Source organism: Lepidochelys kempii, chromosome 19 (assembly GCF_965140265.1).
Source record: "Lepidochelys kempii isolate rLepKem1 chromosome 19, rLepKem1.hap2, whole genome shotgun sequence".
Classification (NCBI taxonomy): Eukaryota; Metazoa; Chordata; order Testudines; family Cheloniidae; genus Lepidochelys; species Lepidochelys kempii.
This window is the reverse complement of record NC_133274.1, coordinates 3,580,357-3,607,178: the sequence shown is the minus strand read 5'-3', so window position 1 is coordinate 3,607,178 and position 26,822 is coordinate 3,580,357. Positions and strand designations below refer to the sequence as shown.

Genomic DNA, 26,822 nt, shown 5'->3' with positions numbered 1-26,822 from the left:
TAGCCAATGTCAATCTTTATTTGAAGTCCCCAAGTGCAGTACATTAATTGTGTAGTACATCAAACAAGTAGAAAAAAACCCCAAAAGTGAACTGAAAGAAAAATCCCAGGAAAGATCCCACGGGTTAGGATGACACTTTCGGAAAGGGTATGTTGTCCACTTCGTGGATGCCGTCTTTGTCAATGAACCGGACGCTGAAAGAAGGCAGGTTCAGGATGAAGCGTTTCTGAAGCTGTTTAACAGACAGAGAGAGGGGAAAGATTTGTTCAATGCTTAAATAAAAAAACATTTCTTTGAGAGAGACATCGTTGCATGTCCTAAAAGCATTAGTTTCTCTCCTCCAATTTCTCCTGCTTCCACTTTGTTTCTGCAACATCTCTGGACACCAAAACTGAGAAGTGCCTTTTATATTCAGAAATCCTGGAGAGCTAGAATTGACTGTGATCTCTGTGGAAGTCAGTTTGGAAATTAAATAGAAATCGGAGGGTTTGCATAGTCACCTTAAAGAATTACATGGATTTTACAAGTAGAAAAAAGCCACTAGCAGCAACGTTTTAAGCCTACGAACTTGCATAAGCAAATAAATATATTTTAATTCTGCTCTTATGTGAGTTTTAGTGTTTACCTAAAATTCCTTTTGAACAAATCTGAAGCAGGACTTGGGATCTGAATAAGGAGCTTGCACACCCAGTAATGTAGTATGTTAGACTTGATAAGAGAATAAACTTGTCATGCCCAAATTTATCTTGATGTACATCTTAAAGAATCTGTCTTAAACTAGTGCCTAACAAGAGAACAACTCTGTTGAAAAAATTCACTTGACTATGTGCCAGGGCTAAGTATTTAACAGGTCCCCACAGTACACACTGCTTGGGATATAAACTTCAGTCAATCGTGCATGAGACGTTGGCAGCATGAGCTCCCTCTCCCACATGCCTGTTATTTCAGCATGAATTATCTCAGTTCTCTAACAAAATTTTTCATTCAAGTGAAAGTGGAGAAGATTACAATCATTTTCTACCATTACACTTAGATACAAACAGGCAAACATTTTAGAGGGGCCTGAGCTCCTCTGCTTGTGATGTATTTACATTTTTAAACTTCTCCACCCAATAACCAACACATATGAGTTAAGGTCAAACCCTTTCTTAGGCAAATGCTGAAGTCACCTTTAGGGTAAGACACTTATGAGCTCATAATAAATGGTCAGTTTGATATATGGAGGATAACGCCACTTCTTACCTTGCTTGAGAGCAGGATGCCTTGATTATATAAAATACAATGTGGTATTGTTTGTTCCTTGTATTAGGATGAACTGCATTGAGTAAAGAGGCTCTGCTGTCACATTATTTTCTTTTGTAGCTTATTTGTACATTCTGAATTTTTGGGTTAGGGTGCATTGATTACTGAGGGTGCACCAATATAGTGAGCATTTGTGACATTCTTGGTTTTAATTTTTTTTAGCAGTAGTGATAATTATCTATCTTAGACACGGTAAGCATAGATATGAACTAGACTGCTGAGGCAAGACATGGAGGGCAAAATGTCAGCAGGTCCTCCATGTAGCACTGTATGGTAATATACTAGTCTTCTTTTAAGATGATTCTTCACATGCTCCAAGTGTGTTCTTGGTTTATACATAGTTACCTAGTAGGCCAACTTCTAGAAGAACTGGTCCCGCAGTTCTTGAGGCATATTCAAGGCAGGATCCCTAGATTTATGCACATTTCTAAAGTACATTTACAGTGGCATCCAAAGTTAAGCAAATTAGTGGAACTTGGTAGTTCTTGCTGTGTCCCAGAAACCATGAGCTCAATAGCATATGACAACAGCAAAGCTGCCATGTACTTATCTAGCTACTGAGTTACCATGCGAGACTATCCTTTCAACTCACTAGCTGTAAGACAGGTAATGGTCAGAGAACTATACAACACAACTTCTTTCAGGATAGGGTTGGGCAGCACCCACCAAAGTAATTTGTAAAGTACTTTGCTAACTATCAGACACCATGATTGACAGGAAAGCTAATCTACTAAAAACCTTACACATCACCAAAATGCTTGTAAGGCCCTTTGCAGAAGACTTCTCCCCAGTAACACCAGTTCACCTCTTTAACCTCCAAGAGACAATGACACCGAATACTGCTCTGATAAAGATTTATGATGTGAAAAGGATATTTTTGCTAAAGCTGCTGATCAACTGCTTCAGTGCCTGAGGTCAAGTCATTATTGGAGTTAGACTTGGTTATTCAACTTATGAACTAAGGGGAGAAAGCAGTTTAAAAATGTCTAGTAGAAAAATAAACTTACCACAAGCACAGGAGGATAAGTATCAGAAGGATAAAAACATTTTAGGCAGAAATAACATAAAAAGACAAAGTCAAGGGCTGTCTACATCAATATTATGTTAAGTATGGAAGGACCAGAAGTAAAGAAAAGCAATTAATCTTAAAGTTTACATTCTGGAGGACATGAACCATACTAAGACAACGTAAGTACGCACAAATCCTTTTCCTCAGTAGCTGGTTCCACATCTGGCCAATGTATATTTATTACCCCTTCTGGCAAAGGCAGGGAAAAAATGTGACAGAGGAACAGGAAAAATATCAGTAAATGAAGGCAAACAAACATTCCTTTCTCAAGATCACACAGGCCCAAGTCTTTGGTGACTCACCTCCTCTAGACATTTCTTTAGGAGCTCCATTGCCTCCTCGCGTGTGATACCTGAAGGAGAAAACACCCACAGATTGCTTTAGTTAGAGGCCATCTCTCTCAAGTCAATCTTTTTATTAAATTTAAACAACTTTTCAGCTGAGCACCAAAAAAAACCCTCCTTCCCAGTTCACAGAAAACACATTCCATATGTACTGAGGATGCCCTGCACTGAAGCACTCGCGCTGCAACAAGCCATTGAGAATCGATTTGTTATACCAATGGGAAGCATGACGGAATTTTGCCTCCCATGGCCAGGGACTGGGCTTCGGAGAAGTCCAGCCGTCTCTCTTTCCTTGAGTTTATTACAGCTTTAAATCAGCTCCATCTGTCCAAAGCCGGCTGCAAGTCAGTGAACGTGGGCGGGGATTGGTTTTAGTGCTACATTCCCTGCTGGGTATGAGCTTTAATAATGGGAAAGGCACGTGTGTGATGCCCCTGCTAGTCTCACACATTAGGATTAAAAAAAAAAAAAAAAAAATCAGCATTCAGTGGGGATGGCCAACTGTGACAACATATTGTACTTAATTTTTTTCCTTTTGGAAGGGGTGGGGAAAGAGAAGAAAGGCAGCATCGCTTCCAGAAGACGCAAGTAATGAAAAAATTACAGAGATGCATGCTTAGCATGCAGCCTACTTGGTTCAAGGGCTTTTGTTCCCAACTCACACCTGCTGCTCAGGTGGAATAAGCTCCAATTAGAAGAGAACTGCCAGATTCCTGCTGCACTGGTTGCAGGAGGCAGATAGAAATACTGCTAAAGGAAGGTCTCTGCTATGAGTCAGTAAATTAAACCTTGCACGCAAAATATTGCTGCCAATGGGAAAGGTGCTTTTGTGGCTAAAGTACAAGGGAGTCAGAAAAAGCTTAACTCTATTCCCAGCTCTGCAGATTTCCAATGCGGACAAGTCATTTCAGTTGTGTTTCAAGTTTCCTCATCTGTAAAATGGGGATAATGCTGCCCTGTCTTTTGGCAATCAGAGAGGCTAAGTTTGAATGCTTTAAAAACATTGAGAGCTACAGATGTGCAAAGAATTATTCTGATGTAAACATTAAACAGTAGGAAAAGGTTGCAAAGCAGCCAAAACAAAGCATCCCCATACACCAGATCTGCAAAAGGATGAGATAAACATATTAGAAAAGAGTGCAGTTTTATTTTTCTGGTTTTTTAATATGCTATGAACTGAGCGGATGCAGTTATGGAGAAATGGGAAACTAGACTGCACTCTGAAGAGGGACACGTCAGGAGATAATTGTATGCACATCATAGCCAGCAAACTAGGTAACATACAGCAGCAGCAGAGGTATTTGAACTATAGCTTGTAGAGGCAGATGCTAGTTGAAGACATCTTCCTGCCTCACGGTTTAGTTTCGAACAGCATGATTTAACTACCATTTGTTAGTCTCTTGGTACAGGATGATAGAAATGCTAAGTAGTAAATTATCAGTGCAACACCTGGGGCAAAAAGTCAGTAGTACCCAAAATACTACAGTAAAGCCATCAAAACATTATTTATTAGATGAAGATGGCCAGGAACTAACAGGTCAGTTTAAAAAAAAACAACAAAACTTCTTAACTTTACAACAGGAACAGCAAGCACTTGGAAAAAAGTCTAGTTTCACTGCAGCCTCCATTTCTGCTGAAAAGCTAGTCTATAGATTTTTAGATCTTTACTCCTCAATGAATATCTAATCTCTGTGCCTACTACAGCAACAGAACTGGCTAGAGTGACTCAACAGGATTCACAAGCGTGAGATCCCACTTTATTAAGCCTTTGATTTACTAGTCAGTAGAAAGAGAATGGTTTCTTTGCCACAGGCTTCATACTTACTTGGCTTGTAATAGCGGTCAAGAATGCTCAGGGTTAGGAATGCACCATATCCATGTGCTGCAAAGGGAGCTTTAGCCAGGGCTGCAAGGTAATCCATATAATAAAGGGCAGGGCCTTCGTGTTCATCGTAGCCGGCCAAAAGAAGATTGACATGGTAAGGGGTCTGCAAGCAGAAACACAGAATTTTGATTAATGCAGCAATACTAACCACCCTCCCCTCTACTGTCCCCCATAACATGTAGAGACTGGTAATCCAGCCCGTTTCAACATGCTCCTTTGGACACAAAATGTCTCTAGTAACTGTGCAAATTGCTTCTGAGGAACACATTTGAATTCAAAACCCCGGAGTGGCTGAAGTTTTTTGTTGTTGGGAAGCAAACTTCTTTGCCCACTGCATTCCTTTAAAACGTGTAAGACTTTTACTTTCCCTTCAATCTGCTCCTTAGGACCCTTTCACAGTTAGTGTTTCAATCTTATGGGGACAAATCATAATTAAAAATACTTTCCCACCACTGTCCATCTCAGAAAAATGCTTAGATTTTTGACTGTCAGCATGCAAGCAAAATGTGGACTTTTTTGGCAGGTACAAAGTTTCTGTTAATTTAATATGCTGTTTATTTAGTTACACTGAGTTAACCACGCAGCATTTTAAGCCAGTATGAAAACAGAACACAGTGTGAACAGTTTTATATATAATGTTGCATTGTAACATTAATTGCCAATTAGACTTTTATTCCACCTACCAGATTTAACCTAAAAAATCACTAAGCTTATGTGAATAAATTTGCTTCCATCTAAGACTGAAGACTCTGGCCCACTTTCTTGTTATCATAAGATCAAGATAATCCAAGTCCCCCCCGCATCACAAACATTTAAGAATTAAATATTTTCACGTGTGTCTTTTAGGTTTCAGAAATGGTTTGACAGATGCAGAGAATTAAGTGTTAGTCTGCTCCAGTTTAATTCTTTCCTCCCTATTCTTGTTTAAGACTTTAAACACAACCCATTAAATAAAGATGTTTTCATGTTTATTCTTTAGCCAAGAGAGACCACCCATTTCCACTAATACAACCATGCCTTTTACTGGGTTATAAATACAGATCTAGTAATTCTGCAAAGCCCCAGGAGTTTGCATCATGTTTTATATGGGTTATCATTTGCTTTAAAAACCCATGTATTCTTATTGCATTTTCCACAGTGGGAAAGTGGTTGTGTAAGCACATAGCTATAGATATTCCAAACACATGTGAACACATTATATGTGATTCCATACCCACCCCCACACACACACGATTACCAATTTGTGAAGCATAGGCTCATACAAGAAGTACATGGAATCACCATATGCCTGCTCAACACTTTTACACTTTTAGTAGTTCCATACTGATTTTAGTACTTGGCATTAATAAGAAACGGTCATTGAAAACAGCATGTTCATTAGATTTTCAGAAAACGTAGATCAACAAACCAGCCAGCCAGAGTAGGGAAGATTTCAGAGTAGCAGCCGTGTTAGTCTGTATTCGCAAAAAGAAAAGGAGGAACTTGTGGCACCTTAGAGACTAACCAATTTATTTGAGCATAAGCTTTCGTGAGCTACAGCTCACTTCATCTGATGCATAAGTCAGGAAGAATGACACCTACTACTAGTGCCAGAGCAGAGAGCAAACTCATTTTGAAAGTCTGGGATATGTGCTGTTGGTAGGAGCTTGTTTCTTATATACTTGAGAATGTAAGAAAGTGGTTAAATCCTTAGGAGCAAAACTGATTCCTTCCTTCCCAGAGTGCTATCTGCAGTTATTCTGTCACACTGATTCCTTCAATGAGAAGTTATTAAAAATCTTAAAATAATAGATTGGTATTACATGGTTGGGATAACATTAAGTTGAGACCAAAAAACCATGACAGTAAAGGACATCACTGGATACAAGTGTTACAAAGAACCTTGAGTTGAAAGAGTTTTTAAAATGAAATGACAGTGCTATAGTTTGAATGCCCTCCTCACAAAAGGAACTGAACAGGCTGCTGATCTTTCCCACTTCATGAATCAACATATCCTTATAAAACGGGTTAGCAAATTAATTCACGCAATGGTTTTGGATATTCTATTTCACTACACTGTTTTTATTATATACATTTTAAGGGTCCACCAAACTTTTAAAAAGCGTTATTGAAAGATATTCCATGAAAGATTGTTTCAGTCATTCCAGAATCAAGTTGCTACACAAATGTATTAGTTTAATTAGCCTGTGTATTATCATTTATTTATGCTTAAACATCTCACATGCACACCAAAGTTGTCATTTAAAAGCCATGACGCGCACAGAAGACAACTCACAAATTATTGTGCTACTTCGAATTACCAACTTTTGCATGTGTGAGAAGCTTAAGCATAAATAAGTGGTGTCACAGACTAATTAAATCAATACAGCTGGGTAACAACTTGCAGTTTCCGAAATTCTTCTGCAGAAGCTCCATGAGCTTTTAAAAAAATCTTTTGTTTGTGCTTTTTAAAAAATTTCAAATGTAAATAAATCTTATGCTATTTTACTACTAGAGCAAGGTGAGGCTCAAACATTAGATAATTATTTTCACATTTTATTTACTATTTCTACATCTTTTCTAACTGATTAACACCCTTTGGGATGCACATAGTTCCTGATCTGTTTCAGAGCCTATGCTTACAAAGAAATGCAATATTAAAAGGGCATTTTCATACATCATTTTGGGGAGTAAAATTCATGTCTTCCACGGAAGAGGTTTCTTTTCAAGGTACGTCTTTTCTTGATATCTAAAGTCATCTTCGCTTCCTGCTGCAGCGCCCACAACACTCACCTACTGCTAGAATTTTAAAGTATGCCAAGATTTGTTTCAAATCTAGCAGTTCAGGACTTGAATCCAAGGTCCCACAAGACTACATTTTGGAATGTGGCATTTTAATGGGGAATTGTTTTGGGTTTTGCCATGACATTTTACTGGTTTTAAAAAAATATGTATTTTCATAGGTGAAAGTTAAAATGGTTTAACTTGATTAACCTTAAAACATTTAAACTGCAATGGTATTTGGAGCAAAAGGTAAAACACTAACCCAAGTGTTGTGCCTTTAATGCCAGGTGCTGCAATTTTTCCTGTTGTGAAGGCTTAAGGAACCAACTTCTAAAAGACACTGGACCACAAGGAAATACTAAACTCTACACTTGTTGAATTATGTGCTCCTGACCCATCAACCCCACAATATTAAAATCAAAATTTGTCCTACTCTGCTTTTTTTTAGTTTTGCTGCAAATATCATGTGAAATATGAGCCTTCCAGTATCCAACGACCTGACACTCCCATTTACCAGACATGCCAGCCAAACAAATAAAATCAAATCTTGCAAATGAACCACCTCAAATAGCTTTTACCCCCAAAAGGGAGGAGGATCCAGAGACTCTAGAAGTCCACTAGGAACTTTGCACTTTCTCTGTAAAAATTAAGACCACAGATACTATGGTGACTGGCAGCATTACAAAACCCCAAGAAAACCTTCATATGAGCATTAATGTTACGCTTTTTAAAATGCCTGGTTCTAATCTTTCATAGCATGGGTAGGCATGGTGGAAGTTTCCCCTACTATAGATCACTGCACCTTAACATGGACCGACAACAACCTTGCTAGTCTAGTACTGGGGTCCTCTTGCACCCTCAATTCTTCTATGCCTAGTCTTCCAACTCTGAGGTTTTGAGCAGAAAAGCACCAAGTCAGACATTTGTTAAATACTCTCTACACTGAACTTTAGTTTAGTAGCAGGATGTTTATCAATTTCAAACTAGGCATGGAATTTTGTTGCTAATTAACATGAGCAAGAGCTTTGAACTTTTTAGAATGTTACTGTGATTACAAAGGTTTAACATGAGAGATGATGGGCTAACACTTTGGGACGGAGTCAAAACAATCCATTTTTTCGTCTCTCAAGAAATGCAAGCTTTCCCTTCAGTTAAAGGAAGTATTTTCCATCCCCATCTAGCTTTGCACTCTATGCCATTGGATTTAAAATAACTGCAGTGATTAAGAAGAGCGTGAAATTCTTCAGAATTTACAGCTGAAGAGAACAGTTGTGAGAAATACACTGAAACAACAAGATCAGCGATGGGAGGCTGGGCGGTGACAAGCAGCGGTGTGACATCTGGCGGAAGCCAAAGTCACAGCAAGGGGGAGAGAGGTGGGCGTTAGGAAGCATCCTGCCAAGCGTGGACAGCAAGGGAGGAATTGACAGTCTTCCTTTGGACTCAGTCCAGACCCTGTCACCTATAATTAAACAAAACAACACAATAAGAAGCTGCACTTTAGAATTTGGGTTTTTTTTATTTAACAATGTGCTGCAACTTAGTAAATATACAACCTTGGCACTGGCATTCCCAGCAGGTAAGTCACCTGGGAGATTGGGGAAGGCAGTAGGTCGAGAAAGGAAACAGCAATAGTTTCTGCACCAATAAAAAATGGTACCAGAGAAGTATGCATGTAGATTTGTGCTGCAGCAGCCAAATAGGCACTGACAAAAGGTCTTTTCAGAGAGACACACGCTCACACAAATACACTGATTATGGCAAAGTGTGTCCTCATCTGCGAGGGTGTATACCCAGTATGAGGAGCACAGCACATCAGAAGTGATCAGTCAGAATTAAAAACACTTCCTTAACCAGTACAGTGTCAACAGTTTGACCTGGGAGACATTTACAATAAAGCCTTTTGACTCCTCCCTGGGAGTGTAAAGGGGCCTTCAAGTGAGTGAACACTGCCAGAGTAGCGTGAAGAGCCCTTCCCGTAAATAAGAATCAGGTTCTATGATCCCAAAGGAAAGTGTGACTTCTACTCTGAGCTTAGGCAGGGTTCCACCAGAAATAAATCATGGACCCCCTCCCGTAAGCTAAGGGTATGTCTACATGCGGGGGGTGGGGTGGTGAGTGGTGGGGGGAAAAGCTATACAATTCAACTTGAGTTAGTAACCTGACTTGCCATGTCTTCACTGCTATACTAACCTGACTTAAGAACACACTTTCTATTTTTGCAGGGTAGATACACTATATTTGGCTTCATTTTCACAATCCATACAGAAAACTAAGGTCTTGTCTAGACACAGTTTTACACTGTTTAGTTAAACTAGTGTAAACCCAGGTGGAGGTTCTTATTTTGGTTTAAAAATGGCTTACTTTAATTCAGCTGTTTCTAACAGAATTAAGCTAAATCAAAAGAAGCCTGGTTTAAAAACAAAATAAGAGCATCTACACAGCATTAACCCAATTGAAACTGGTTTAAAAAAAAAAAAGAAAATCACACCTGAAACTAAAAGAGCACAAATGCACATGCAGACAAGCCCCAAGTCCAACTGCCAATGAATTAAGTGTCAGAGTGTAAAGTTTAAAGAGTTGGAAAGCTACCAGTTACAGCTATTGCTGTGCATCTTCAGGACTGCAGTGAAACACTACAAACTTGACAAATTAATATTAGCTATTGTCCATCAGCAAAGAGGTGGGCCATTTTCTTGTTGCTACACATGATGTTATACTCCGGCAGCAGCTCCAAATTTGCGTGCTTTCTTGTTAAAGGTGCAGCCATGTTGTAATTAGAGAGGTTTCAAAATTTAATGACTTAAAATGCAACATGGCACAGATGCCTTATTATACCAGCTAGTTAACACAGTATTTGTTTTCTCCATTCATTTCACTTGCTAATCCAAAACGCTGTCTCTACCCAACAAATAAAGCTCACAGATAAAATCACTGACTGTCCAATGGCAAAATGTAACCCCTGTGTTTATTAATCGGTAGTGTTTTTAAGGGGAATTCAGGCAAAATTCAATATTTTGGGGCAGACTCCACATGTTGAAGCAGAATTACATGCTGCAAGGTAAATGTAGCAAGTTATGAATGCTAAACACTCAGCAAGTGCTAGAAATATGAATAACTATGATTGCAAAGCATTACATTAATGCTAGTTCATCCATAGAGATAGACAAATGAATTCAAACTAGCTGAAGTGGTGAGGGACACAGATGGTGGTTAATAGCGTAGAACATGCCTCAGTTTGGGTTGGGCTGTAACACTCTAATACCCTGCAGAATATTGTTTCAATATAACACACAGAGACTCAAAATAATCTATTTCAGTTGGTGACATTTCACTGAAGTAGACCCAGTGCAAAACACCAATGTCCCTGTGTTGCCTTCACTGCATAATGTGGACAGCCATAAAACCAGGAAAAAGCTATGAAGGGAAAAGATTATATAAGATGTCCCCTCTCTCCTCCGCATCTGGCACTTTTGTAAACACACAGTCAGCAAAAAAAGGGGAGGGGCCAATAAGGAGGACAACTACCCAACCAGCAAGCTCCACCCCCTCCATACACTAAAGGACACAAAAACAAAGATTCCTTCATGCAGCTTCTCTGATCTGCAACCCCCACCGAAGAGGTCAGAGCACAAAAGCTGCCCAATGCCAATTGCCATGGGGGAGCGAGTTGGGAACAACAACTGAATGGCGCACACAGGAAGAGTTCCTATGGCCAGGGCACCTTGGGACTGAGGCATTCCGCAGGTGAATGACCTTCTGGAAATTTTCTGGTCTTACCCCTGCTTGCAAAAGAACACTTACGGGTCCCTCAAAGTAAGGAGTAGGAGAGTACAGCCCAGCCACATAGCTAGTCCCATGGTATTATTCTGTCCCTCACTGTGAGTTTTACCCCCCCAACTCCTTTACTTTTCACGTGAAGGAATGTCGATTACTAATTATAAACAGGAAATTCGGAGTTGGACCCCTGGGTTGCATTTCTGACCGACCTTGGGCAAGTTGCTTCACCTCAGTTTGCTCATTTGTAAAATGGAGATATTATTTATTCACCTTCCTAAAGTGATCGGAAACCCCTGAGTGGACGCAAAGCATTGGCATGAAGTTAGACCAAGACGTCAATAACAAAGCAGCACCGAGTGAGTGCAATGCTCAAGCTCAGATTATAGCAAGCTCTTCTACATTTTGTAACCCACTAAAATGATTTAAAGACTCCTGCATGTTAATGACCAAGAGTCCTGCTCATACTCAACTTGCTTCCTGTTCAGACTTGTACCTTGTAACATAATTAGCTAGAATAAACCCAATAATTGGAGGTATCCCAGATACATGTGAATGGGGCCCAAGCACCTTTTGGCATGGAGCCATTTCACAACCTATTTGGAAAGAAGAGGGTAGTGTTGAGAAATGTTCTGGATTTAAGTCACCAATTTCAAATCGTAAGTATTAAGACAAACAGTTTCCAATACCACATTCTCAATAGCTGAAGACAATTTTTATTCTGAAGACAATTTTTCTAATCAGTTTATCTATTGGTTTTAGAGTTAAAAGTTACAGATTTAAGACAGTTGTGTGGGATTAGTGTGCAACTCCTTAACGAGTAGAGATTCAGAAAAATTAGGGTTGGAGTAGACCTACAGAGGCTTTTTACAAAGCCAAAATCTTTGATATAATAATCACTACACTTCCAATGGGACTATTTAGCACAGAAACAGGGATTTCTGATCTCAGCAGGCACCTAACTGGGTAGCACACACACTCTAGGAGTGAGAAAGCAACACCTTCTCACATACAGTCCTCCTGAGAGAGGGGATTTACACCTGAAAACTCATAACTGTATCAGCACTGTGATGGGCAAAACAGCAAGTTAAAAAAAAAAATTCTAGTTAATTTAAACCAGTATAGCTCAGAGTATAACCTCCAAAAGCATTACTGAGACAGAACAGTGATTCTATAGCCTGGCTCTTCATAAAGGCCAGCCCAACATAAAAGGTAGGACTTTTGAGGGTACAAGTAAAGGAAAAAACAGAAGGGATCATGGATGAACTACACCCAAAAGCTGGAGAAAGGCAATATCAAAATACAAATTAGGGGATGTTTTCTAACTTGCCTGCTCTCCTGCCCCCAAAATTAGGGAAATAATCACAGTTTGGTAGGGTCATCATCTTTTATAAAACTCCAGTATCAGGTATTCAACCCACTAAGGTAACATTTCCCATTGCCAGACCTAGACAATCCCTGCCAATACATGATCCCACGTTTAAAATGCTCCCTTGTGTCAGCACAGAGCAGAAGACACACGCAACTCAGGTTCAGTCATAAGTGACTTTCCAAAATATTAAGAAATAAACTGGATTTGGGCAAGGCAAATTGTTTTACATAGCCAAGAATGGAATATCTTAAAAAACCTCTTCATATTGGCCTGGCCAAGTATTAGCTGCTATTAGCCAAGGGTCTAGGCTCAACTCAGCTTGCAGGGAACTTTCCACACCTTGCTGTGCATCAAGATGAAAATATATATTTAAACATGTAGGTAAACAACCTAGTCCCCTCCTCTTCCCTTCCCCATAAAGTATAATTTAGCTTGGCACATATATTCTGTTTTATGGCTATAACCAACAGTATTAGATTAATAGACTTCCAGAGTCTTATGTGAATGATTTCTTTGTACAAAGCACTATTGGCTATATTTTTATTGATTCTAACTGGGTCACAACAGGCACAGAAATAACAAATATCTGACAAGTGATTGAGCAAAGAATACAACTTTCTGATGCCAATGTTCGTAACTTCGTGTTGAAAGCTCCGCACTTTCATACGAGCACTAAGTGCAAAGTTTCAAAAGATGATAGTGTTCTCCCTACAGCACAGAGATCCCTGTAGTGTGACAGCGGTGTCAAAGTGCGCCATTTGCTCAGGGGCATTGCCATCTGCAGCAGCACAACATTTTGTCTCCGGTAAATAAACACATCTGCCTTTGCCAGTGTCCTCCCCACTGTGTCGCCCATCTGGAGCAGGTGAGCTGGAAGGCAAGCCTGGGCACAGGGAGGAGGGGGGGTGCAGAGAGGATCAGGCCTCAAGGGACATGGCACATAGAGGAAGAAGACAGTGCCGCATCATGTCACATCCTGCTAACCGCATTTGCCAAAAAGCATGTTAAATTATTACCCTCGTTAGTGATATTTTTATCATATGTAACAAATGGCTGTCTGTGCTTAAGTAGGCAGGACATTCAAAGACAATTTCACCTATGCCATCTGCTCTGAGGGTCCTGTGACATTGAGACAAATAATCAGCCTCTTATGCAACTGATAGACAAGTCTGTGTATGCACAGCAGAGGGAGGAGAATTACAATACTGTTTCTCATGGCACTCATGGAAACTCAGAACAGCTCCATGCAAACATACAAGCCTTTCAAAATGTGAACACTTGAATGAAAGTTAAAATAAATATAATTTTTATAGGACTAACATCTACAGTCCAATTTGTATCCATTTAATTTGCAAGAGGTATATTACACTGATTTCTAAATAGAATGAGGTGTGGTTTAAACAGAGGACTAGGAGTCAGGACTCCTGTATTTTATTCCCAGCTCTGTATGAACTTGGGCTAGTCAGAGCCTCAGGTCTCCCCTTCTTCCACCCCTTTTTTGTCCTGTTCATTTAGACTGAAAGCTCTTCAGGGCAGGCTCTATGTACATATGAGGCCCAACAATAGGGCTCTGATCTGGGTTGGGGCCCACAGGTACTACTCTACTACAAATAAGAAGACTGACGGCAAGCCTGAAAAAGGTTCCCTGGGAAATTTCTATAAAATGTCCTAGCAATAAACAAATCTCATCCCTGTTCCTCCCCATACTAACATATTTGCTCAACTTAATTCACAGCATCATCAAGTCCTCTTATTTTCCCTGCTCTTCTTTTGTGTGGAGAATATACATGTGCCAGGCAGAGGACTCTTGAAATCCCAAAACTTGTATATTTAGATACCACTTTGCCTTTCTGTAACAACTTCCAGCAAAGAACTTTATAGCACTTTACAAGCAGTGAATTAAGCCTCCTCTCCCTGTGAGGTACCCAAGGATTACGTATTTATATCCAATACCCATTTTACAACTGGGGGAAAGTGAGGCACAGAAGTGGATATTTGACCTTGAACATGTCGCATGGCAAGCCAACAGCAAGTGTAGAACCCTGAAGTCCCGACTTCCTCACTATAATTGCCAAGCATCAAAGGGCACTTATAGGAGGCATCTGAATGATGAATGAGACAGCATTTATTAGCAATGCTTTGAAATATTACCTTAAGTTAGTCCGTCATTACACTCTGCTAATTCGAAAAAAACAGCTTCCACTTGGTTTTGATATTTACTGAAAGCTTCATGTCTGTTTACAAAAGGGGCTTGTTTTGCTAAGTACATCAAATAGTTTCGCTCTATTAAATCATTTTGGGAGAAGATTAAATGGATTCAATGCATTTGCATGAGAAGTGTTGGCCTTATCTCGATTTTAAAGGGGCTTAATTCACTTAGCTGTCTGGTATTTATGGCAAAATGTTTACTGGGCCCAAAGCTGGAATCTTAACACTGTAGTTGTATTAGTTTCTGATAAGTGAGGTGATAGGCAATTTAACGAGAAGAAAAAAAAAAGCAAACCATAGCTTACAATTTCCATAAAACAGACCATTTTGAGGAGGAAAAGCCATAGGTGAAGAAAGAAGAGACCTCTTGATTAGAGTTCATCCATCTGCAAGTGAAAGTTATTCCCTAGTAATTCATAGTGGGTAGTTAGCGGACATTTGGTCTTCACCAAGACCCTGGATTCTGGGCCATATCCCAACTTCTATGCCACACTCTGAAGACAATTAATCAGATCGTGATCAAAACAAAATCTGAAGTTTTTCCACAGGTTGAAAACTTCCCCCCTCTTATATTGCTTCTATCCATTTTTCATTTGGAAATACACAGATATAGATCATTTAAATGAACAGTAGCAGTGCTAACAGGGTAGCCATTTGGGGAAAGATATTAAATGATACTTCAAGTTTTTCGTGTCCTTAACATGAAAACACAAGCAAGCCTATTATAAAAATTGGTAAAAATTCCTTTCACAGGTAACATTTTACAGAAAATAGAATAGTTGTCAATGTCATCTCCTTAAAGCTGAACACAATGTTATTGTAGCTATTTAACTAGTAATACAGGAGAACCTTAATTTGCCAAATGTCTCCAGGGTCCCCGAACCAATAGGGGTTTGTTAAAAAGAGAACATGAAACAACGAACACAAGCAGACAAAGTGGGACAACAGGAGGCACTACTGTGGTACAGTAATACTTTATTCATACCACTGAAATTATTTAGGGCGTAATATAGCACGTAGTATAATTAAGACACAGGAACCACAAGGGTGGATCTTAACACATGTATCTCATAATGGCAGCAGTTTTTAAGGTACTTTGTGAGGTTTATATTTTTCAAATAAGGCATTTCAGAAATGTGGGTTTAGGGAAAAAAAAATCACATTTTACTGTACACAAGTTACATCAAACAACTGAAGTAAAAATCTAGTTATGCTAAATGAGAAATTGCTAAAATTATCTGCAGCAAGCGTAAGAAGAGAGCATGGAATTATGAAGTGAAAATGAACTATATAAAACTGACACAAAAGGGAAATGTCTTCTCCACCCCTTTTGTAGCAACAAAACCTGATCGCTCTCAAGGGTCTCAGTTCCACGCGACTCACTGTGGGGAGCCTATGGCTTCACTAACTCAGACCATACTCAAATCATTTGCTTATTTCAGAAGGAGAGAGAGAAACTTGGCCAGTCACATGTTATTTTCATTTTTATTTTGTGTTTGCTGCCCTGGAGCATTCAGTCATGTGTAAGCAGATGTTTAAATTGTGAGCCTGAGGGAAAAGAATGAAACAAAAACATTGCTGAGAAGAAAAACGCTGTTGCAGCAGGAAGGGATGTAGGGAGGGAAAAGGGCAAACAGTGTTTGATTTTTGCGAGAAGCCCTTAGTAACTTCAGCCATTGCTGGTATGCCTCAGTTATTACTTACCCGACTGCGCAGGTAGTCTGCCAAGTTTCTGCGTGTAAAGTTTGCTGCTGCAGTAGGAGACAATTCATACCCTGATATAAGAAACAAATGCATTGATGAGGAAACTGGAGTGCAAAATGCATTCTTCTTACTGCTTTGCTTTCACTATTTGTTTCATAATAAAACAGAAAGGCAACATGATCGAGGGCAATTCCAAGTTCCTATTCTGACTCTGACAACTCATTTATTATGTTCCCTTTACCTCTGTCTCCATTTTCCCTTTGTTAACTGGGAATAATTATACTGACCTATATCTACAGGGTGCTAAGCATTCAAATTACTCATATCTATACAGGGATTCAAAATACAAAGCCCTAGAAAATTGCAGAATATTACACATCTGTATTCTGAAAATTTTTTCATACAAACTGTAACCCAAAAAATGGCGTGGAGTTAAATAGGAGAGACACGAAGAGGGACAGAGAAGATGTTTTTCACCCAGGATTTGAAGACCAATGGAAAGTTCCTACATTTCTCTAAATCACAGGGTATGCCTACATAGCAATTAAACACTCACAGCTGACCCAGGTCAGCTGACTCGGACTGTGGGGCTATAAAATTGCTGTGTAGATGTTCGGGCTTGAGCTGAAGCCTGAGTTCTGGGATCTCTCAATTTTTAGCCCTGCAGTCCAAGCCCTGCAAGCCCAAGTCAGCTGACCCAGGCCAGCCACAGGTCTTTTATTCCAGTGGAGATATACCTTCAAAGGCCTGGACTGCAGAAACAGAAGGCTGTTGCCCCACAGGCAAGACTGTGGACAGGAGAGAATTCTGAAACTAATGCTGAATCTTTTTTGGGGGGTAAAAACCAATCCTTTAGATGTGTAATTCCATTTTAGTGTGTGTACAGGAAAGAGACTTAGTAAAAAAGCATGTGAAATGTTCTACAACCTGTGACAATGAATAAAGAACCAAACGACTGATGGCTTCTATAAATAATACAAGACACTTGATCAAAAAGCCTAATGCTAAGGAGAGCAGAACAAGTTATTACATGATATCCTACTGTCATTAGAACCTTTACCCTGCCCTAAAGGATAAAAGTTTTTTCTAGTAGTCTTTGCTTTTTTCTTTTTTCTTTTTTTTTAAAGTGATGACATAAGGTGCTCAATCTATTGCTTCATAGAGATATAAACAGTGGATTTCACCAAAATACACAAATACTTTTACAATTCAGTAACGCCTCATCTATATACTGAGTATACGTGAACCAAAGATTATTTAATTAAGAGTTCAAACATTTGCAGTCACTCTAGAAATCCAGAAAGCTGAAAGACCATAAGGCCAAACTGTCTGCTCTTTTCGACTAGGTCAGTACAAATCTGATTAGAGATCTGAACACACCACAGGAGATGATCAGTGCTTGCAAAGGCAGGAGGAAAGATTTTACAATGAATTGTATATAGCATATTTCACTAGATGATCTCAGAAGTGCTCTGCAAACTAATTGCAAGTACTCTCATAAGTGAAGTATTTTCTTCTCCTTTTGCAGATGGAGACACTGAGGCAGAGAGGTCAGATGACTTGCTCAAAAATCAACCCACATCAGAACTAGCAACAGATACAAGAGTCCTGATTTCCTGCCTTCCCCTTTCTAACAGCTAGGCTATCTTCCCTGTTTTGTACAGACCCAAGCGTACCAATTCTGATGTGTAGTTATACTGGGACATATTGTTGATAGGGAAGGGAAAAAACTTTTTTTTAAAACTCATTTAAGAAATGAATTATTGAAATCAAAATGGAGACGTTCATATACATATTACATACACACACACACACAGAGCAGGAATTAACTTTTTATGAATATATAAATCTGGGTGGATTCAATGCCAAGTATTCAAGCCGCTAACTACCTATCCTGCCCTCATCACCATATTTACTTGAGCCCCTAAAAGGCAGAAATCCACAAACTAGACAGACTAAGAAAATGAAGTGTCTCTCCCCTCCCCAACCCCACGACACCAACCTGAAATAATCTAATAGTCATCTTTAAAGGAACAACAACTTTATTAAGAATCACCCCCTATGTCTGAATGTTTTTGAACTACTTGTTAGAAATAACTCCTAACATTACGAAAACTAAAAAAATTAGTACATTTCACAGTACTTTTTATATAAGTTTTATTGTTTCCCTTGTAGAGAATCTGTTTATTATTTTTTCCTGTTTGTGCCAGTTCTTCACTCAGCAACAGGAAAGGTCTTTTTAAAAAAGATTAGCAGTAAACTGTAAATCCACAAAAACTGGCATGGTCACTAAGGGCCACTGTAATACTCACAAATATATTTTATTTAAAAAAAACCCAAAAACTAGATTTCTAGCTGTCCTTTAAACTCTCAGTACCTCTAACAACATGCAGCCATATTAGCTCTCATTCATATAATTATAAAACATGACCTCTTGTTCTGGTGTTGTACTTACCATTTCTCATTTTATAGAGCTGAACATTTTTCTGGATGTACTCTGCAAACTGCACAGTGTCTCCAGCTTCCCCCACACACAACAGCAAGATCTTCTCACTCATTTTAAACATCTTATCATGGTCTAGGCAATGAGACAATTACAAACACAACAGTCATGCTATTTTGCCAATACCATAGCAGTTTCACAATTTATTTAATAAGTACCAAATTAAAGGATTTTAATCACTCAATTATGCTAATCAAAGCATCCCAACTAAATTACAATATTCAGCTTCTCTCAGTCTCCCAAATTAATCTGTTGCATAGTGTTCCTATGTGCCGTTAAAAGCTGTCACACTTCAGAGAGGTGACTGCATTTCAGTGATTAATGTAGCGCCCTACATCTACTCTGTGAATCAGTGTATGATCCCAGTTGTGCAACTGGATCCATGCTGACAGCCTCTGCACCTGCAGGGAGCATTCATGGAGACAACTGAGCTCAACAAAAGGGTCCACATGTGCAGATCCAAGAGCAGAAGCTGGAACTAAATTTTGAAGTGCTTTGATATTCTTCAGGAGGGAAGATGCTACAGAAATGCAAGCTGTTACTCATGTACCAACGTTGGTTAAAACTGCACAAATACAGAACAATACATTTTAAAAAATTAAGTATTAGCTCTTTCATTCTATTATTTACTCACCAATAAAATATTCAAGAATTTTGCTTGATAAGCTGTTAGATTTTGCTTTATATAAATACATGATAGTTTAGGGCAAGTGTAATTCTGGGTAAGTTGAAACATGTGAATACATTAAGCAAAGAGAAATTATGAAAAATGTAGGATCAAAGTGTACGTCAAAGAGACTTCCGTTTCCTAGGATATCCAAATCCACTAGTAGCTGTTTCAGAAGGGAGTAATTTGGATAGACAACCCTTGACAAACAAAACCACTTATTTTAAATACGGGGTAGTCAATAGCATGACTGAACTGTATTAGAACACTGGTAATAGGAAAAAATAATAAATATTGATTACAAATTGCAAAAATAGCCCATTGAAAAGCAACAAAATCATTAAACTCTAAAACAGAATTCTTTCCTTGAAATCAAAACTTTAAAACTGTAATTTTCTGAGGTATTTTTCAAATCTCAGCTATAACAACAAAACTATAGGAACACAATTTTGTACTACTCCTAATACTGTAATCTTATCTGACCACCAGTCTGCTTTAACTAGATAAGATAGATAAATATTCAAGCAGCTGTTAGTGCCTAGGGAAAACTGCTTCTCCACATTCAGGCTAGGTCTACAGAACAACAGTCTAAATCTCCATATCTGAATCTCACTTTCACTTTCAATTTACTAAATACTGCTGAATAATCTTCCCTGGAAGACATTTTTGAAAGCTTCTGAAATGTCACAATCCTTTAATAGGATTTGGAGAGTATTATGCAGTTGTTAAATACTTTAAAAGTTGCTTTTGAGTGTTTAGGGATTGCTATTCAGATTGATAATTCTCTGCAATCTGTTTACAATTTGAAGGAAAAGACTACCAAATACCAATATGACTACTACCTACAGCTTACTATTTTTCAAACTAGGATTAATAAATCCCACATCACTATGTTTGCCTAAATAGATTAAATAAATTCCAACAGGAATTAAACACCATTAGTTTACAAACCAAACTTTTTAAAAAAGTTGACTGTATTTGGTAATATTTAGAGTACAAACTGCAATTTATTACAGAGATTTCTCCCTAACTTGGTGTCCTGCTTATGAAACAAGATCACCACCTCTGTTCATTTCTGTAGCCATGAAGTAAGATATAGTGGTCAGATTCATCTAGCAGCATAGCCAACGTTTGCAATTTTATTGAAATACTCCCAATATTTGCGGGGAAGGCATGGTGTTTAGTTTGCTTTATTTTTGAAGCCCCAACTGCTGCATTCATGTGATTATGTGAGAATATACATTTTTAAAGAAAGGAAGTTTAACTCTCCATGTTGAAGAAAAACACTTGGAAGTGGAACTGCATTAACATAAAGGCTCAAATGTGAACATGAAGGCTGAAACCCAAAGTCAAATTAAAAACTTTTTTTTTAATCTCATGGTTTTGGGGGCCTGACTCATGACTTCTCCATGCTTGTGGCTGACAACACAGATCTAGTACAACTTTTTAAGAGGAAAAAATTATATGTGGAACTTGAACATTTGACTGCACTTGTTTTACTTTGCTAACATAAAACTCAGTCCCACAAACATATGTGTAGCTTTGTGCGTGCGAGCAGTTCCACTGACTACATGTAAGTGCTTGCAGGGTCAGGCCCTGAAACCTGATGTGCAGTGGGGAAATTTTAAAGTGTCTCCACCACCAGCTCTAACACCAGTTCAACCGAACCCCAGTGAAAGTTGGTCGGAACCCTAATGTTGATAAGACTTTTGTGTCTGGACCCATGTTTTCTACCCTTTCAATTAGGCTTACTTTTAAATAGGGTTAACTAAAACAGGTCCAGCCAAGGAAGCCTTGGGTCCCACTAGTTCAAATGAAACTGTGTTAAAATTGCTGGGGGAAATATTTTATATATTTTTCTAGTGAAGACATAGTCAATTGCCTTTGGATGAAGGCTCAGAAAGGATGTAAAACCTGGGAACATGTAGTATCTGTACTCATCTCCAACACTCGAGCAGATAAAAGGTACACATAGATTCATAGAATATCAGGATTGGAAGGGACCTCAGGAGGTCATCTAGTCCAACCCCCTGCTCAAAGCAGGACCAATCCCCAATTTTTGCCCCAGATCCCTAAATGGCTCCCTCAAGGATTGAACTCACAACCCTGGGTTTAGCAGGCCAATGCTCAAACCACTGAGCTATCCCACCCCCCCCCCCCCCGCCGTTCATGTTCAGGTAACTGTTATTGTTCAGATGGCTCAGCATTCTAAATTTTTTCATTATTTAAAAACTGTTGCTAGAAGTGAAAAAAACAAATAATGGGTGCTTTATAAATCCTAAAGATCAGCAACAGCTCCCCATAATATCTTTTCATGTTCAGTTGTTACATGTGCACAATCTGAGACACAAAGTTACCTCTTTTGGTCTTGCTCAGCTCTCTCACATGAGCAGTTATGGATATTTTTCTATTTGAAGTAACTTAGAAATGGGTGGACAACTTGGCTCTTACATCTTCCAAAAGCTAACTAACACCGAACACTTTACAGATGTTCATTTGATTAATTTCTGCTGAATAACCCTCAACTACCTTTTCACTTCTATGCCGCTTCTCATGTAAGGGAGAAGAGCCAATAAAAGTCAGAAAAAAACACTACACTGTCAGCCATGAAATCTCTCCTCAAAACTCACCTTTGCTGTGATGCCTACGCATTGCTCAACAATGGTATACTGTGACTACTGCTTATTATACCAACCATAATCATTTCACCGATACCTTGACCTCCCTGCTGATTCTTTTTCTCCACCCGTTGCCTCTCATCTTATATTTAAATACACTATGGGGCTGGGATAGAGTTTTCTTTTATAAAGGTGTGCAGTGCCAAGCACAAGGGAACCCTAACCTGGGCCTCTAAACTCTACCGCAAGAGATTGAGGCGACAAATACATGAATTCACTGTAGAACCAATACAGAATAAATAAAAATATCTAAAGTCACAGCAGAGAGACTAGGAGATCAATTGCTTTTTGAAAACTTTTCCCCTCTGCCAAGTTTGCTACATCGTGAAAATACCTTTCCAGTGGGAAGTTAGCAGCTACACAATACACTCTTTGGGGCAGGGGCCAGGCCTTCCTAGGTGGCTGCACTGCATGCAGCCTAATGGAACCCGGATTCTCAGCAGGGCCCCGGGGTGGTGTCACAACACGCCACCACAGATCTTGGTGAATATCTTGGGTTTTTGTTTGTTTGTTTTTAAATAAGAAAAGCAAGTTCCTTCGGAGTCTTCAAGGTAACCTGCTTCCCAGTGCAAAGGTGCATAAATAGTAAATGGTGACACAGCAGCAGGTGCACCAAGAAAACCGCCATCAAGGGGGCAGGGATCTCCCGGACGTGTACCAGTCCCCTGGGCTCTGCAGCAGGGGGGAGGGTAAAGAGATCTTTACCCCCCCCCGAGCAGCTGGCCCCCCCCCATCACCTCCCCCCCCCCGAGCAGCTGGCCCCCCCCATCACCTCCCCCCCCCCGAGCAGCTGGCCCCCCCCCATCACCTCCCCCCCCCCGAGCAGCTGGCCCCCCCCCATCACCTCCCCCCCCCGAGCAGCTGGCCCCCCCCATCACCTCCCCCCCCCCGAGCAGCTGGCCCCCCCCCATCACCTCCCCCCCCCCGAGCAGCTGGCCCCCCCCCATCACCTCCCCCCCCCGAGCAGCTGGCCCCCCCCCATCACCTCCCCCCCCCGAGCAGCTGGCCCCCCCCCATCACCTCCCCCCCCCGAGCAGCTGGCCCCCCCCATCACCTCCCCCCCCCCGAGCAGCTGGCCCCCCCCATCACCTCCCCCCCCCGAGCAGCTGGCCCCCCCCATCACCTCCCCCCCCCCGAGCAGCTGGCCCCCCCCATCACCTCCCCCCCCCGAGCAGCTGGCCCCCCCCATCACCTCCCCCCCCCCGAGCAGCTGGCCCCCCCCATCACCTCCCCCCCCCCGAGCAGCTGGCCCCCCCCATCACCTCCCCCCCCCCGAGCAGCTGGCCCCCCCCATCACCTCCCCCCCCCGAGCAGCTGGCCCCCCCCATCACCTCCCCCCCCGAGCAGCTGGCCCCCCCCATCACCTCCCCCCCCCGAGCAGCTGGCCCCCCCCATCACCTCCCCCCCCCGAGCAGCTGGCCCCCCCCATCACCTCCCCCCCCCGAGCAGCTGGCCCCCCCCATCACCTCCCCCCCCCGAGCAGCTGGCCCCCCCCATCACCTCCCCCCCCCGAGCAGCTGGCCCCCCCCATCACCTCCCCCCCCCGAGCAGCTGGCCCCCCCCATCACCTCCCCCCCCCGAGCAGCTGGCCCCCCCCATCACCTCCCCCCCCCGAGCAGCTGGCCCCCCCCATCACCTCCCCCCCCCGAGCAGCTGGCCCCCCCCATCACCTCCCCCCCCCGAGCAGCTGGCCCCCCCCATCACCTCCCCCCCCCGAGCAGCTGGCCCCCCCCATCACCTCCCCCCCCCGAGCAGCTGGCCCCCCCCATCACCTCCCCCCCCCGAGCAGCTGGCCCCCCCCATCACCTCCCCCCCCCGAGCAGCTGGCCCCCCCCATCACCTCCCCCCCCCGAGCAGCTGGCCCCCCCCATCACCTCCCCCCCCCGAGCAGCTGGCCCCCCCCATCACCTCCCCCCCCCGAGCAGCTGGCCCCCCCCATCACCTCCCCCCCCCGAGCAGCTGGCCCCCCCCATCACCTCCCCCCCCCGAGCAGCTGGCCCCCCCCATCACCTCCCCCCCCGAGCAGCTGGCCCCCCCCATCACCTCCCCCCCCCGAGCAGCTGGCCCCCCCCATCACCCACCACCCCCCCTCCCCGAGCAGCTGCCCCGCGACTTTCGTATCCCCCCCGCCCCCGGGCCCCACCGACGCCTCCCACCGTGCTTCATCTGGACGATGCTGGAGGCCGCCACCGTGTCGGACGCCACCAGGATGTAGTCGGGGCCCTGGATGCCGATCAGGTACTCCATGGCGGGGGCGGGGGCGCGCGCGCGGTTCTTCCTCAGGCCCGGGCCGGCGGCAGCTCCCCTCCCCTCCGCGGCGCGACGTGACACAGCGAGGCCGCACGGCGGGCGCAGGGGGGATGACGCGGCCGCCCGCTCTCGCGAGAGCCCCGCCCGCCACGTGACCAGGCCCGCTCCAGCCCAGCGACCTCTGACCTCTGACCCCCGCCCCTTCCCCCGGGTCCGGGGACTCCGCCCGTCTTCCGCCCTCCCCTCCCCTCCCCTCCCCCGCGCTGCGGCCTTGGCTTTTCCGTTACCGTGTCTCCGCCTCCGCCCCTTCCCCTCCCCGCGGGGGAGACTGAGGGCTCTGGGTCCCCTGCCCGGTGGGGCCCCCTGGGCTCCCCGAAGCCCGGGGTTTCCTGCCGTGCCCCCCGCGGTGTCTGAGCACCTGGCCCGGCTGCAGGCTGGCCGCGGAGCGGGAGCGGCCCGGCTCGCCTCCGCTCCCGGCCGCCTCCGGGCGTGCCTTGGCGGCGGGCCCTCGGCGGGTTCCTGGCGGGCCGGGAGGAGCCCGCCCCCGAGCGGGTGTCCCTGGGGCAGCCTCCTGGCTGCGGGACGAGGACGGGCCTCGCCAGGCTGAGCAGCTCACCCACAGAACCATAGACTGTCAGGGCTGGAAGGGACCTCAGGAGGTCATCTCCTCCAACCCCCTGCTCAAAGCAGGACCAATCCCCAATTTTTGCCCCAGATCCCTAAATGGCCCCCTCAAGGATTGAACTCGCAACCCTGGGGTTAGCGGGCCCATGCTCAAACCCCCTGAGCTCTCCGTCCCCCAAACGTGTCGCCGTCCCCCCCGAATCACACCCCGTCACCGCCTCATGCACCGTACCGAGCGGGTCATAGCGTCACCCTCTGTTACAGTCAGCCCCCCGGTCAGCCACTAGACCAGACTGTTGTTGATCTGACAATAAGAAGGTCAGAATGGGTAGACTGGGTCAGGCCAATGGTCCGTCTCGCCCAGTATTCTGTCTTCCTACGGCGGCCAGTGCCAGGTTTTTCATAAGGCGTGTACAGAAGAGGGAATTTATTGCGTGATCCATCCCCTGTTGTCCAGTTCCATTTTCTTGTAAGTTGGAGGTGTAGAGCACCCAGAGCATGTGGTTGTGTCCTTGACCGTCTTGGCTAATAGCCATTGATGGACCTATGCTCCATGAACTTATCCGAACGATACGCTTCCTGCAGTGGTTGTATGCCAGTCAGGAGTACTCCGTGCAGGCCAAGAAAGTATTCAGCAATCACAGCCTGAAGGGACAAATAGCCACTCTATAATCTTTTTCTACATCAAACTAATCTGGTGAGTGTGACACCCTGGCACCCCAGAATTCACCACTGTCATGTAATTAGCATATGTTTTGTACAAAGTATGCCTTGTGAGGTATTGTTCTAAAAGTCTTGATCTGCTAGACATTAATATCTCGTTGGATTGTATGTGCTATCATCATATGTGAAGTTATGAAGTTTAGCTATATATGTGTTACTAAAACATGTTAGGTTGAAAACACCCACAAGCAGCCTTTCAGGTACAACAGTAAAAAGGCCAAACAACATTCATGGTTTATTGAGGAAATGCACACAAGCACAAGGATTACCCCAGAAACTGTGTACAATAGAAACCTCTCAGAGATAGCACTACACAATGGGAACCGTTTGATCCAGGTCACAGCAAAAGAGCTTTCCAGCAAGTGGTAAGAAGATATAAAAGGGGAACAATGACATCATGATGATACCTCACTCCCCCTACAACAACACACCTGGAAACACCTGAGGAACAAAGACAGAACTGGGGGAAGTGATGGTCCCAGGCTAGAGGGATTTCTAGCCTGCGTATGAAAACCTGGGAAACCCAAGCTTGAAAAGCCAAGGCAGCTTGTGCCTTAAGAATCTGCCAGCTTGTTGATCACTCAGGGTGAGAATTTGCTAATCCATATCCTACCTGTCTAGTATGTTAAACTCAGTTTGTGGTTTTATTTACTAAGGTAATCTTTGACCTATTTGCTATCACTTAAAATCACTTAAAATCTATCTTTTGTAGTTAATAAACTTGTTTTTGTTTTGTCTAAAACCAGTGTGTGCAAATCCTAACTGGGGACAGAAAGCTGTTGCATATCTTCCTCCACATTGAGGGAGAGGGCGAATTTCATGATCTTACGCTGTACAGTTCCCTGTGCAGTGCAAGATGGTATAATTTTGGGTTTACCCTTCAAAGGAGGGTGTGCACTTGAGTAACTGGGCAGTTCCTTAGCTGAGCCTTCCCATGCAGAGCTGATCTCAGG

At 42.8% G+C, this 26,822-nt stretch overlaps 1 protein-coding gene and 1 long non-coding RNA gene across 4 annotated transcripts in view; one reads left to right on the top strand and one right to left on the bottom strand.

Annotated features, from left to right (window-relative positions):
* Nucleotides 1–24,892, bottom strand: PSMB2 (proteasome 20S subunit beta 2). Of its 2 annotated transcripts, none has more exons than XM_073317978.1 (6): nt 24,810–24,892; nt 18,880–19,002; nt 16,425–16,495; nt 4,541–4,703; nt 2,674–2,723; nt 1–232 (listed from the first exon to the last, which is right to left on the bottom strand). In XM_073317978.1, exons 2-6 carry the CDS (start codon nt 18,989–18,991, stop codon nt 125–127), a joined length of 504 nt encoding a protein of 167 aa, XP_073174079.1. In that variant the 5' UTR covers nt 18,992–19,002; nt 24,810–24,892; the 3' UTR covers nt 1–124. The 2 variants fall into 2 exon arrangements, with proteins under 2 accessions (XP_073174079.1, XP_073174078.1); XM_073317977.1 differs by lacking the exon at nt 24,810–24,892 and adding an exon at nt 24,429–24,654.
* LOC140900541 (uncharacterized) overlaps nt 24,738–26,822 on the top strand; it is a 45,248-nt gene continuing 43,163 nt past the window's right edge. For both annotated transcript variants that reach the window (XR_012155659.1, XR_012155658.1), the window contains exon 1: nt 24,738–26,455. This is a non-coding gene — a long non-coding RNA (uncharacterized lncRNA). The remainder of the gene's footprint in view (nt 26,456–26,822) is intronic.